The sequence below is a fragment of the Hylobates moloch genome, unplaced genomic scaffold (assembly GCF_009828535.3).
Source record: "Hylobates moloch isolate HMO894 unplaced genomic scaffold, HMol_V3 SCAFFOLD_105, whole genome shotgun sequence".
Lineage (NCBI taxonomy): Eukaryota > Metazoa > Chordata > Mammalia > Primates > Hylobatidae > Hylobates > Hylobates moloch.
This window is the reverse complement of record NW_026652380.1, coordinates 33,924-46,010: the sequence shown is the minus strand read 5'-3', so window position 1 is coordinate 46,010 and position 12,087 is coordinate 33,924. Positions and strand designations below refer to the sequence as shown.

At 54.6% G+C, this 12,087-nt stretch overlaps 1 protein-coding gene and 1 long non-coding RNA gene across 3 annotated transcripts in view; one reads left to right on the top strand and one right to left on the bottom strand.

Moving 5' to 3' along the window:
* LOC116463966 (testicular haploid expressed gene protein-like) overlaps positions 1 to 11,367 on the bottom strand; it is a 15,175-nt gene extending 3,808 nt beyond the window's left edge. The window contains exons 1-7 of one of the 2 annotated variants that reach the window (XM_032147259.2): positions 11,060 to 11,367; positions 9,710 to 9,832; positions 9,350 to 9,421; positions 8,880 to 8,941; positions 8,054 to 8,123; positions 6,707 to 6,824; positions 1,819 to 1,978 (exon numbers count right to left, since the gene is read on the bottom strand). In XM_032147259.2, the coding sequence (XP_032003150.1) occupies positions 1,819 to 1,978; positions 6,707 to 6,824; positions 8,054 to 8,123; positions 8,880 to 8,941; positions 9,350 to 9,421; positions 9,710 to 9,832; positions 11,060 to 11,367 (913 nt within the window). The remainder of the gene's footprint in view (positions 1 to 1,818; positions 1,979 to 6,706; positions 6,825 to 8,053; positions 8,124 to 8,879; positions 8,942 to 9,349; positions 9,422 to 9,709; positions 9,833 to 11,059) is intronic. The other variant, XM_058434937.1, reaches the window with a different exon arrangement.
* A 266-nt stretch (positions 11,368 to 11,633) lies between these two features.
* Positions 11,634 to 12,087, top strand: part of LOC131382588 (uncharacterized) — a 4,258-nt gene continuing 3,804 nt past the window's right edge. The window contains exon 1 of the long non-coding RNA XR_009212151.1: positions 11,634 to 11,840. This is a non-coding gene — a long non-coding RNA (uncharacterized LOC131382588). The remainder of the gene's footprint in view (positions 11,841 to 12,087) is intronic.

Sequence of the window (12,087 nt, the reverse complement as noted above, 5' to 3'; positions counted from 1 at the left end):
ACAGCCACACACTCGCTCTACCCCACCACATAGCAAGTGTGAGCACACACGGAGAAACAGCACAGCCACACACTCGCTCTACCCCCACCACATAGCAAGTGTGAGCACACACGGAGAAACACCCACACTCTTGCTCTAACCCCACATAGTTCAGTGCACTTCATTTGCTCGTCTGCTTCACGTTTTAAAAATGCTGCTTCCTGGCCAGGTGCGGTGGCTCACGCCTGTAATCCCAGCAATTTGGGAGGCCGAGGTGGGCGGATCATGAGGTCAGGAGTTCAAGACCAGCCTGGCCAACATGGTGAAACCCTGTCTCTACTAAAAATACAAAAAGTAGCCAGAAGTGATGGCAGGCTCCTGTAGTCCCAGCTACTTGGGTGGCTGGGGCAGGAGAATTGCTTGAACCCAGGAGGCAGAGGTTGCAGTGAGCCAAGATCTCGCCACTGCACTCCAGCCTGGGCGACAGAGCAAGACTCTGTCTCAAAAAAAAAGGTGGTCCCAACTATGAGTGGGTGGAAGCCTCAACCCTCCGTCATTCTCTCACACACGCACGCACATGCACAAACACATGCACATGCACACACGGATATATATTTATATGTACATTTGAAACATGGATGTATGTATACATGCGTGCGTGTACCAGTGTATGGATGTTTATACTCACCACTTGTGTGTGTGGTGAGCATGAGTGCATGCATGTACCAGTGTATGGGTGTTTATATTCACCGTGTGTGTGTGGTGAGCGTGAGTGCATGCATGTACCAGTGTATGGGTGTTTATATTCACTGTGTGTGTGTGGTAAGCGCGAGTGTGTGCATGTACCAGTGTATCAATGTTTATATTCACTGTGTTTGTGGTGAGCGTGAGTGTGTACATGTACCAGTGTATCAATGTTTATATTCACTGTGTTTGTGGTGAGCGTGAGTGTGTACATGTACCAGTGTATGGATGTTTATATTCAGCGTGTGTGTGTGTGGTGAGCATGAGTGCGTGCACCAGTGTATCGATGTGTATACTCACCGTGTGTGTGGTAAGCACGAGTGTGTGCGTGTACCAGTGTATCAATGTTTATATTCACCGTGTTTGTGGTGAGCATGAGTGCGTGCATGTACCAGTGTATTGATGTTTATACTCTGTGTGTGTGTGTGTGGTGAGCACGAGTGTGTGCAGGACGGTGTAAGGCAGTGCTGCATCAGCACTCATCTGTTTCCACTCATTCCACTCATCATTTCACAGATATCAAGGGAATGGATGAAAGAATGAATGAATAAACAAAGAAAAGTCCCCATAAGCGAAGTTAAAAGACAAGACACAGACTGGGAAGAAGTTACCGTGCAATGTGTTCAACAAGGGATTAATAACCATCTTACATAAAGAGCTGCTCTCAATCTACAACCCCAAAACACGAGGCAGCAGGAACCTGGGAAGGCGACATAGAAGAGTAAACCTAAATGGCCAAGCACCTTCTCTGGCAATTCACACACATTACCCTTGTCGTTGAGGAAAATGGTTATTCAATTTGTTTTAAAGGACAGGAACGGAGTCAGGCCAACACCCATGTTAAAGCTGCCTTTGTCCCTTAGCGTGGCTCTCTGGCCCCTGCTCTGCACCCTGATTTTCTCTTCTACATCTTTTTTTCCTGCTAGAAAACCCTCTCAGACAACACCCTCTGCTTCCGGACCACACGTCCCTGTGATTCCTGCTTCTCTTTCATGGGGGAGAGCTTCCCTCTGCCCACTCTAGGCAGAGGTATAAGGTGTCCCCTGGGATTTGGACAGGACATCAGGAAATGCCTAGCCTGAGGCACCTACTTACTGGCCAAGTGAAGGAGGCGGTTATAGTCTGACACATGTGGCTTGGGTTTTGGCATGGGGTCCCACTCTTCCAACAGGGTGGCTGGGGCCTTCGGCTTTGACAACTGGAGGGTCCGTGAGCTGGGGACTGCCATTTGGGCTGCCCTGGACACCTGGGACACCTGGAAAGAGAAATAGAAGGATTACGTAAAACAGTCCATGATGCCTCGTGGGTCCTGGAGCAAAAGGACCCCAGGAGCAACACTAAAGACACAAGACAGACTGGGAAGAAGTTGGTTTGTAATGTATTCATGAAAGGATTAGTAACTATCATGTATAAAGAGCTCCTCCACATCAATAACCAAAAAAACCCCAAAAGGGCTGAGCAAATGATACAGGAGACGAACCCCAAATGGTCAATAATCCTGTCTTTTGACGAATGTAATGTCAACAATTGTTGGCAAATGTAAATTAAAACAACAAAATATCACTCCACACTCACAAATTTGGCAACAATGAAAAAGTCTGACATTATCAAGCCCTGGTGAGAGACTCTCATGCATGACTGGAAGGAGAGTAAACTAGTACAGGCAGCTCAGGGAGCAATTCGTCCACTAGGTTCAGCTGAACACGCACAGGCTTGGTGACCGCCACATACAGGGACTCCTGCACCTGACCCGCGGAAACGGGTGCAGGGATGTTCCCTGCAGCTTTGTTACCACGCACACACCCCGGAAGGAGCCGGGCGCCCGGCCGCTGGGAGCTGCACAAGCTGACTGCAGCATATTCTCAAGAGAGGGCAACCCAGCAGTTAGACCATTTTTTTCTCCATAAATCGGCACAAATTGCTGTAGAAAACGGTAATGAGGGAAAGCAAGACAGAGTCATTTATGTTCACGAAAACCACAAAACACGACCTAGGGGACAGGGTATGAAAACGATGACAGTGCGGCAGTGCTGGCCGAGGTGGGAGACCTTGCAGACGTTTCACCCACAAACGTGGCACCCTTGTTCCCCAAATCAATTCTCAGCAGTGGCCGGCACAGTGGCAGCACTTTGGGGGGGTCAAGGTGGCGGGATCACGTGAGTTCAAGACCAGCCTGGGCAACATAGCAAGACCCCATCTACACACACATTCTTGGCATTTTCCAGAAAACCCATGGTCCACTGAAAGTGTGTTTTTGATACTTTGCACCAGCCTACGCAGAGACTGAGTACTGGGCGGCGCTCAGACACCCTTAAACTGGAGCGGGCTTCCCTCCCCTCGCCTCATAGGCACTCTGTTCCCCTTCACCAGGCTGGCTCCCGTACACGTGTGTAGGAGTCCGCCTGCAAAATAACTGAGTAGGCAAAGGACCGCTTCACACGTCTCCCACTTATGCTTTTCTGGAAGAGGAACTGGCCATTCCCGATGCCTCTGGGGAGGGAGGGAGGACAGCTGCTGAAATGTTTTCTTCCTTAAAAGGGAAGTGGAGGTGTCCGACCCACGCCTAACTACATGCTCCTGTCCATCCATTCTTGGAGCGTTACCTGAGAGTCTGTGATTGTTGGCTGGTCCTAACTCTGTCTGGAGCCTGCGTGGAGGCAGAGAATGAAATGAAACCATCCTCAAAGGTCACTGTGAAATTTCAGTCCCTTTCTTCTTGAAATTGCTCCCCCATAAAAATCACAGACACATCTCTCAGCAAAGATATTGTGGTGTTTACAATTTAAGCACCCACTCAATGATCTGTCTTCTCCCTCCCTGGCTCCCTCCGGCCTCCTCTCTTCCCACCAGCCCTGAAGCCTCCATTCACACAGCTCAGGCCGGGCTGCTGAGGTGGCGAGACTCCATTTCAGTCTTGCTTTCAAGGAGCTCCGGTCCTGGAAGGGCAGGCCCTGATTCATCCAAACCAACTGCAGAAAGCCGTTCTTCAGACAAGTGGGAAAGGGAACATGGACTGCGCATGTTGGTATCACGGAACCATTGTTCACTTTTTAGTGTGATCAGTGCTACTGGGATCGTGTTTTAAAATGTTCTTGTCTGTTAGAAATTTCTCCTGAGGTTTTATGGGAGAGATGGTGTCACTTTAAACTTCCCAAATGGGGTCTGAGAAACCACCACGGAGAAGATGTGACCACACACAGTGAGGGAAATGGAAGTTAATGCCACGCGAGAAGCGGCCAAAACGTTTAGGAATAATCATATGAACAAACCAACAAGCAGGCAAGCGGGCACCACCACCGAGTGCTGGCCACCATGGGGAGCGCCTGAACCGCCACTCCCCGCTCAGAGAATGCAAGATGGCGGCCAGGATGGGGATCGCCTCAGCTCATTCCTCGCTCAGAGAATGCAAGATGGCAGCCAGGATGGGGAGCACCCGAGCTCACTCCCCACCTGAAGAACACAAGATGGTGGCCAGGATGGGGCAAGCCTTAGCTCATTCCCCGCTTGGAGAACACAAGATGGCGGCCAGGATGGGGAGCGCCTGAGCTTCCACTCCCTGCTCGGAGAATGCAAGATGGCGGCCAGGATAGGGCACGCCAGAGCTCACTCCCCCCCAGAGAATGCAAGATGGCAACCAGGAAGGGGATCACCTCAGCTCATTCCCAGCTTGGAGACTGCAAGATGGCGGCCAAGATGGGGAGCACCTGAGCTTCCACTCCCCACTCAGAGAATGCAAAATGGCGGCCAGGATGGGGAGCACCTAAGCTCACTCCCTGCTCGGAGAATACAAGATGGCGGCCAGGATGGGGCACACCTGAGCTCATTCCCCACCTGAAGAACACAAGATGGTGGCCAGGATGGGGCAAGCCTCAGCTCATTCCCCGCTTGGAGAACACAAGATGGCGGCCAGGATGGGGAGCGCCTGAGCTTCCACTCCCCACTCCGAGAATGCAAGATGGCGGCCAAGATGGGGCACACCGGAGCTCACTCCCCTCCCAGAGAATGCAAGATGGCAACCAGGAAGGGGATCGCCTCAGCTCATTCTCCGCTTGGAGAATGCAAGATGGTGGCCAAAATGGGGAGAGCCTGAGCTCCCTCTCCCCACCAGAAGAATGCAAGATGGCGGCCAGGATGGGGCGCCTGACCTCCCACTCCCCACCCGGAGAATGCAAGATGGCAGCCAGAATGAGGAGCACCTGAGCTCCCACTCCCCGCCCACAGAATGCAAGATGGCGGCCAGGATGGAGCGCGCCTGTGCTCCCACTCCCCACAGGGAGAATGCAAGATGGTGGCCAGAATGGGTTTCACACAGGTCCTTGTGAAGAGACCATTAAACAGGCTTTGTGTGAGCAATAAAAGCTTTTAATCACCTGGGTGCAGGCAGGCTGAGTCCGAAAAGAGAGTCAGCAAAGGGTGGTGGATTATCATTAGTTCTTATAGGTTTTGGGATAGGCGGTGAAGAGCAATGTTTTGCAGGCAGGGGTGGATCTCACAAAGTACATTCTTAAGGGTGGGGAGAATTACACAGAACCTTCTCAAGGTTAGGGGAGATTTACAAAGTACCTTCTTTAGGATAGGGGAGATTACAAAGTACATTGATAAGTTAGGGTGGGGCAAAAACAAATCACAGTGGTGGAATGTCATCAGTTAAGGCTATTTTTACTTCTTTTGCGGATCTTCAGTTACTTCAGGCCATCTGGATGTATACGTGCAAGACACGGGACACGATGGCTTGGCTTGGGCTCAGAGGCCTGACAATGGGGAGAGCCTGAGCTCCCACTTCCAGCCCAAAGAACGCAAGATGGCGGCCAGGATAGGGCGCGCCTGGGCTCCCACTCCTGGCCCGGAGAATGCAAGATGGCAACCAGGAAGGGGATTGCCTCACCTCATTCCCCATTTGGAGAATGCAAGATGGTGGCCAGGATGGGGAGCGCCTGAGCTCCCCCTACTCGCCCAGAGAATGCAACATGGCCAGGATGAGGAAGTGCCTGAGCACAATCCCTGTCCAGAGAATGCAAGATGGCGGCCAGGATGGGGAGCTCCTGGGCTCCATCTCCACCTGGAGAATGCAAGATGGCGGCCACGACAGGGAGAGCCTGAGCTCAATCCCCGCTCAGAGAATGCAAGATGGCGGCCAGGATGGGGAGCACCTGACCTCCCACTCCCCGCCCGGAAAATGCGAGATGGCGGCCAGGATGGGGAGCACCTGGGCTCAATCCCTGACTGGAGAATACGAGATGGCGGCCAGGACGGGGAGAGGCTGAGCTCAATCCCCCCCACCCCGGAGAATGCAAGATGGCGCCGTCACTTTGGACAACCGTTGGTCAGTTTCTTAAAAGTTAGATATACCCAGTAACTGAGAAATTCCAATTCTGGGTATTACCCTGGAGATATGGAAACTTACACCTCCACAAAAAGCCGTATACAGATATTCACAGCAGTTTTATTGTAACGGTCCTAAACTGGAAGCCACCCAAATACCCTTCAGTGGGTGCCTGGATCGGCAGATTGTGGAAGTGAACCGGCGATGACAAGGAATAAACTACCGACGCACGCGAGAGTCTCACATGCAGAGCGGGCGGGCGGCAGAAGCCGGGTCAGGTCCGCAGGCTGCGCGGTTCAGACTTTCGAAGAGCGAAAGCTACAGGCTTAGAGCGAGGTCAGTGGTTGCCGGCGGCCAGGTGTCCGGCCCGAGCTGGGCGAGAGACGAGAGCTTTCTGAACACCTGAGATAAGACTGTTGTAATTCCTGAGTGTGAGCTGGAAGCTTTGGGATCCACCCCGGGCTGAAGCGCCGGGAAGGATGACCGCTGGGCGGCTCTGAAGACAGTGAGAGATCAAAATAAAGCTGCTCCCGGACAAAGGCAGCTGCCCTGTGCCGCATCTCCTCCTCCCCTGACTCCCAAAGGCAAAGCCTCCTTCACTCTCTGCCGGGTCCCAGCCCGCCTGGCGGGGGTGAGCCGCGGGGGGCACGGGGCACCCACCTCAGACATGGGCATGCTCCAGAAGTTACTACGAATCTTCGGGGCGGCCAGTTCCTTCAGGCGACTCGACGCTCTGTGTTCCAGGGAGGACCGAGGAATGGGCCAGACAGGAGTCGTCCTGGGGGAGGTCCCAATTTTAGACCAGCGGCTCGGCGGGGAGAGGTGTGTGTGTGTCTGTCTGTCTTTCCCAGCTCCTCTGTTTCTGGGGTTAAGAGAGCCTGGGAGAGTGGTGGGTTTTGAAAGCGCCTCCAAACAGGGATTCATAAAGAATTTCTAAGAGTTCTCAAGTACAGAGCTACCATCTCCCTGGGTTGTCTCTGCTCAATGTGCAACGTCCACCCTCAGGTCCAGGCCTTCTCCGTTCCCTTCTGGGATGGCAGCTCCTCCCAGGCCTTCTCTACACACCCCCATCGTCAAGAGCCTGGGGTGAGCACTTGGACCCAAGGGATGAAAGTGTTTGGCCTGAGGTTGCCATGCAAAGCTGGGGAAAGCGAAGGACAGCTGAGCTCCCGGGCTGTGCCTTCTAAAATCAGGTCTCAGCTACGCCTCTGCCCGGAAATAAAGCCGCATTTCATTGATTCTAAGGCAGGGTCTCCACATTGAACAGGTCTGAGGTTGGGATGCAGCTTACGAGTGCTGCCAGCCAGGTGGCGGAAGTGTCATGGCTACATCTGGCTGCATCTGTGTGTGTGCTCAGATGTAGCTGTTCATGTGATCTGCACTGCTGCTTCTACAGGAGTTGTTTAATTGCAGTTTAAATTGTCTTCAGGTTACGATATGATTTGGCGTTAAAAAGTGCACACAGGCGTGAGAACAGTGTGTGCAACACCCACATCAACGTCTCTGTGTCAGAAGTGGTTCAAAACAGTTGGACACACTTCCGCTGTCTACTTCAGCTGTGCCTTCCTTCATATCCTGCATAAAGATGGGTAATAATATGTTGTGTCTAAATAACTAAAGGTCACTTTGAACAAGCACAGGGGCTCTAAGTGGTAAGAAAGAATTTTGTACATAAAATACTAATGTGTCTTACAATTTCTACCTTTTTTGAGTAAACAAGATACAGTCACGATGGTGATAACATCTGAGCACGAACTGTCGGGCAATGTGCAAATCCCCTTTCACGGGTGCCCTCCACCACCAGCATTCCACAGCCGGCAATGCGGTTGCAAGGGGCCAAGCAGCCCGCTGGGGATGTGGGCTGGGAAGCAGGCCAGCCCCGCCTGAACACAGGCTGTCTAGGGCTAGGACCTGGACCCTTTCCCACGCTGCATCCTGTCAGGGGAGAATAAGGCATTTCTGCCAAACTCTGCCCTCTGCGTGCCCACCCAGCCCTCCTTCCCCCACCTGTTGTTGTTGTAATATTCCAGGTAGAATCTCTTGGGCCGAGACAGTTCCTCCACTCGGCGGGACACCGCTATGCAAAATGGGAACCGGAGTCAGTGAACCCCAGCGTAAACACCCTGCAGTTCTCAGGGGCTTCTGCATGTGGAATTCAGCTTTTCATGAGCTTGGGCAGGAGGCTGAATTGCAAGAACTGTGGGCAGAGACAACTGGGGGCCAGACACCCTGCAGAGAGAAGACTTGCTGTCCCTGATTTAGGGACAATGGGGCTCAGAGGCCTGAAGCTCCTTCCTCAGATACCGGATGGGAGTGGCAGGGCTGGAACAGCAGCTCAGCACCATGGCTCCTCAACGGGGCTCAATACAGATCCAGGGACCCACAGGCTGGGAAAATGGGTTTTGTTCTGAAGTTAGTACAAGCCTGGGGTTTGATGACAGTGGGTCTAAAGTGAGAACAGCACAGGAGAGAACTGGACTGTTATTCTCCTCTATGGGGAACTCTCAGAGTGTCAAATTTGAAGGTGTCTATGATATCCCAATACCAAATTCCTCTCAAGAAAAGCATGGAAATCCTCGTGGAAAGGAAAGCAAAGGGTCTTTTTGTAAATTCTTGCCCCGATTTGGCCCTGTCCTGGAGAGTGTTCCCCACACCCCTCACCCCTAGGACCAGTCTCAGCTCTGACTCCTCAGGGGACAGACTCCAGTGGGGAGGACAGAGGCTCCGAGGAGATGGGGGAAGGGAGGCCGGAAGTATCTGGATGGGGCGGGGCAGGTTCCCCGGAGGCTGGCAGCCAGGGGCAGGGGCCTCAGCAGGCATGGGCGCCACCTACCGGGCACTGTGACGGAGAGGGTGGTGTCCTCAAGGAACCGCTCCGTCCAGTACACAGAGGGCCTGGAATAAGCGGGCAGCTCAGGGCAAGGGAGGCAGAGAACCCTGGCCCTGCCCGGAAACAAGCCTGGGTCTCTGCCGGGAGGGTGGCCAAGGGGGGAGTGTGGAGTTGCTGGGAGAGGCGGTAAGCCAGAGAAGGACAGTGAGGGGCCGCCAGGGCTTGTGGATTATCGTTAGCAAGGCTGATGTCCAGAGAAGGAGGTAGCTGGGGGAGCAGCATAGCTAAGAAGAGGGCCCAGGGCCATCTCCTGGGAGCAGACCCAGGTCACCAGGGTGGAGAGCCCCACATCTGAGGAGCCCCCGCTGAGCCTCCTCCCTGGAGAGAGGAGGGTGGCTGGAGTGAAGGGGTCCCCTGGAACCTGACACGTGTCCCCCAGCATAGGCAGATGGAGGAGACAGCCCTGGACTTACCAGTAGAGATAGAAGTGCAAGCTCCTCTTGCGTGGGGAAATCCAGGCATACCCCTTACCACAGCAACCCTTCCTGCGAGGAGACAGGGTCCGAGCCCCACTGCCTTTTGCCCTGGGTCTCCCGTTTGCTTCCAAACTCCTCACTCTCCTTTGGCCACCGCCCACGAGGGCCGCAGTTCCCTAGCCAGTCCCAGTGTCTGGCCGCCTGCTTAACTGGCCAACCCCACTTACCCTAAGTTTGTTGGATGTGGTGGCAGCTGGGGGAGGGGAGCCGAGCAGTGGGGACAGGAGGAGCCCGGGAAGGGCGCCGAGAAGGCCCCCAGCGCTGCCCCCACGAGGCCGTGGTCTGGCGTGTCCTCACCTGTCTTTCAGGACTTGCCAGTTTATCTTGGGCTCTGCCAGCTCCATGAGCCTCCTCCGCCTCCTCCTCTTCCTTGCTTTGGCCATGGTGGTGCTGGGGAGCTTCTGGCTGATGGACAGTCGGCTTTGGGAGAATTCCACATTAAAGTTGGAGCTGCTTTCCCACCCCGATGCGTTTGGGAGCCCAGAGAAGCGTGGGTCTTGCTCAAGCACCTTTTGTCTGCACTCACCCCGCCCACCCGCCTCTCCTTTCCCGCGAGGGGTCCCTGAGGGAGGACTTTGGCACCACGAAGGCCTGGACCAACCGCAGCTCCACTGCTCGCTGGAAGACCTGTCCAGGTCACCTGTCTCCCCTGGTCCTCAGCTTCCTCCTCTGTGAATTGGAGGTGAGACCAGCTCCCACCTGGTGGGGCTGTTTTGGTGAGTACTAAGGTAATGTTTACTCAGCTCACAGACATTTATCAAGTACCTACTGTATGCCAGGCCCCAGAGGGGCAACCACCCTCTAAAGAGAGCGGCTCCTGCCTCCCTGAAAGCTCACAGACTGTGGGAGGGAAACAGGCAGCAGGCGAAGATGCCAAATGCCAGGACATCTGCCCTGTCCTTGCTCGACGCAGCTCTTGGCTCCCATGTTCTCCCCGGAAGCCCCTCACACCCCTGCTGTGTTCTCTGCAGGTTGGCACAGTCTTGTGAGGGCAGGGCTGCCGCTTTGTTCTTGGGCGGCCAACCTCCCTGGGCGGCACGGAGACCACGGTGAGAAGGGGGCAGGTTGGGCGTGGGCACGTGCAGGGACCACAGCACAGGGAGGACGGGAGCCGAGTCCCAGGGGTATGTAGAGTGCGCGCCTTGCTGGGGACACTCCGGCAACTTGCCCAAAATCACTGCCCCCAGTGCTGATTCGCTGAAGCGTTAGTTCACCCAAAACGTGTTCCTCCCGACCATTTAAAACCTTTTAGCCATGTGTGGTGCTTAGAATGGCTTCAACTTTTGAGTTGGGAGTTTTTTTTTCCCATTTCCTTTTCTCTCTGTCTGACTTGAGGCCATCACTTCCTAAACTCGGAACTCTGGGCACCTGAACTCAGTCTGCCTAACTCCAAAGTCAGCGCTGTTTACTCCACCTCCTGCCACCGGATAGGGGAGTGTTTGCTGGTGTCTGCCTCAGGGCCCAGTGAGGGGTGCTGGCCGCCAACTGACCAGCCCACGCCTGGGCTGACTCGGCAGGGCCGGGCCCCTCGGGAGCAGCAAGCCAGGCCAGTGGCCAGGAACGACCCTTTCGCATGCCCGGGGGCCTGCGCCCAGGGGGCTGAGCCCTACCCCACCGCTCCCAGGCAGACCCGTTCCCGGTGCCCACCTGATTTCAGGAATGTCCTCTCCTAAGTCCTTGTCCAGGACTCTCTCCAACTCAGAAAGTGCCTCTTTGGGATCCAGGGTCTCCGGGAACTCCTCCCCGGCCACCTCCTCGGGAGGAAGCTCCTCTTCTGGGTCTCCTGGTCCCAGCTCTGCATTGTCCAGGTCCTGGCGTTCGGGGCCTGTGACCCGCCGGCTCTCGTACACAGAGCTCTGGAGGCCATGGGGGTCGCCGTCCGGCTCCCTTTTCAACCTGCCCGCAGCCTCAGAGCTGGGCTGGTTCCCGAGTGACCTTCGCCTGCTGTCCCCCATGCACCGGTCCCTTCCCAGCCCCCACGGCCTCACTCCCTCAGCACCCAAATGTGTCTGTGGTGGCCGCGGCAACAGCAGAGTGTCCGCCACAGTCCACATTCTAACCCGTGCGCTGTCTCCAATGCTGGTCACCTGGGCTTGCGCCGGGATCAGGACTCAGTCCTGGTGGTCACGGCTCACTCAGGACCTCCCAGGATTGGTTTAGGAAGGAGACCTGAGGGGAACCTGCAGGGCCATCTAGCTATGGCTTCCCTCTCTTAAAAGGAGACACAAGGAAGAGACCTCGTCTCCTGTTCCTGTCCCTGTTGGGCCCGTCTGTAATGTCCAGAGCCCAGGCAGCCTTCTTGTGACCGTGAGGCCTGCCATCTGAGGGCAGATGAACTGAAAGGTGGGCCTTTGATGCGGTTGTCCAGCCTCTGAACTTAGCAGCCTTGGAATCGACCCTGTGCCCAGGCTTCTTGTTACTTGAAACAGTAAGTTTCCTTAGTACTAAGTCGTTTTGGCTTGGTTTCCAATTCCTGGCAGCTAAAACTACACCCTAAGTGATACAGACCCTTCCAGCCCTAACCTCTCATGAGAAATAACTTCAAAATAGGCTGCTCCGATCCTCAAAACAAAATAACGCTTATAACTGGAGTATTCCCAAGGCTGCAGCCTTCAGGAATTCCTCGTAGGTCGCCAAAGGTGCTGAATTTCCTGCCTCTGCCACACTGTGCCCCA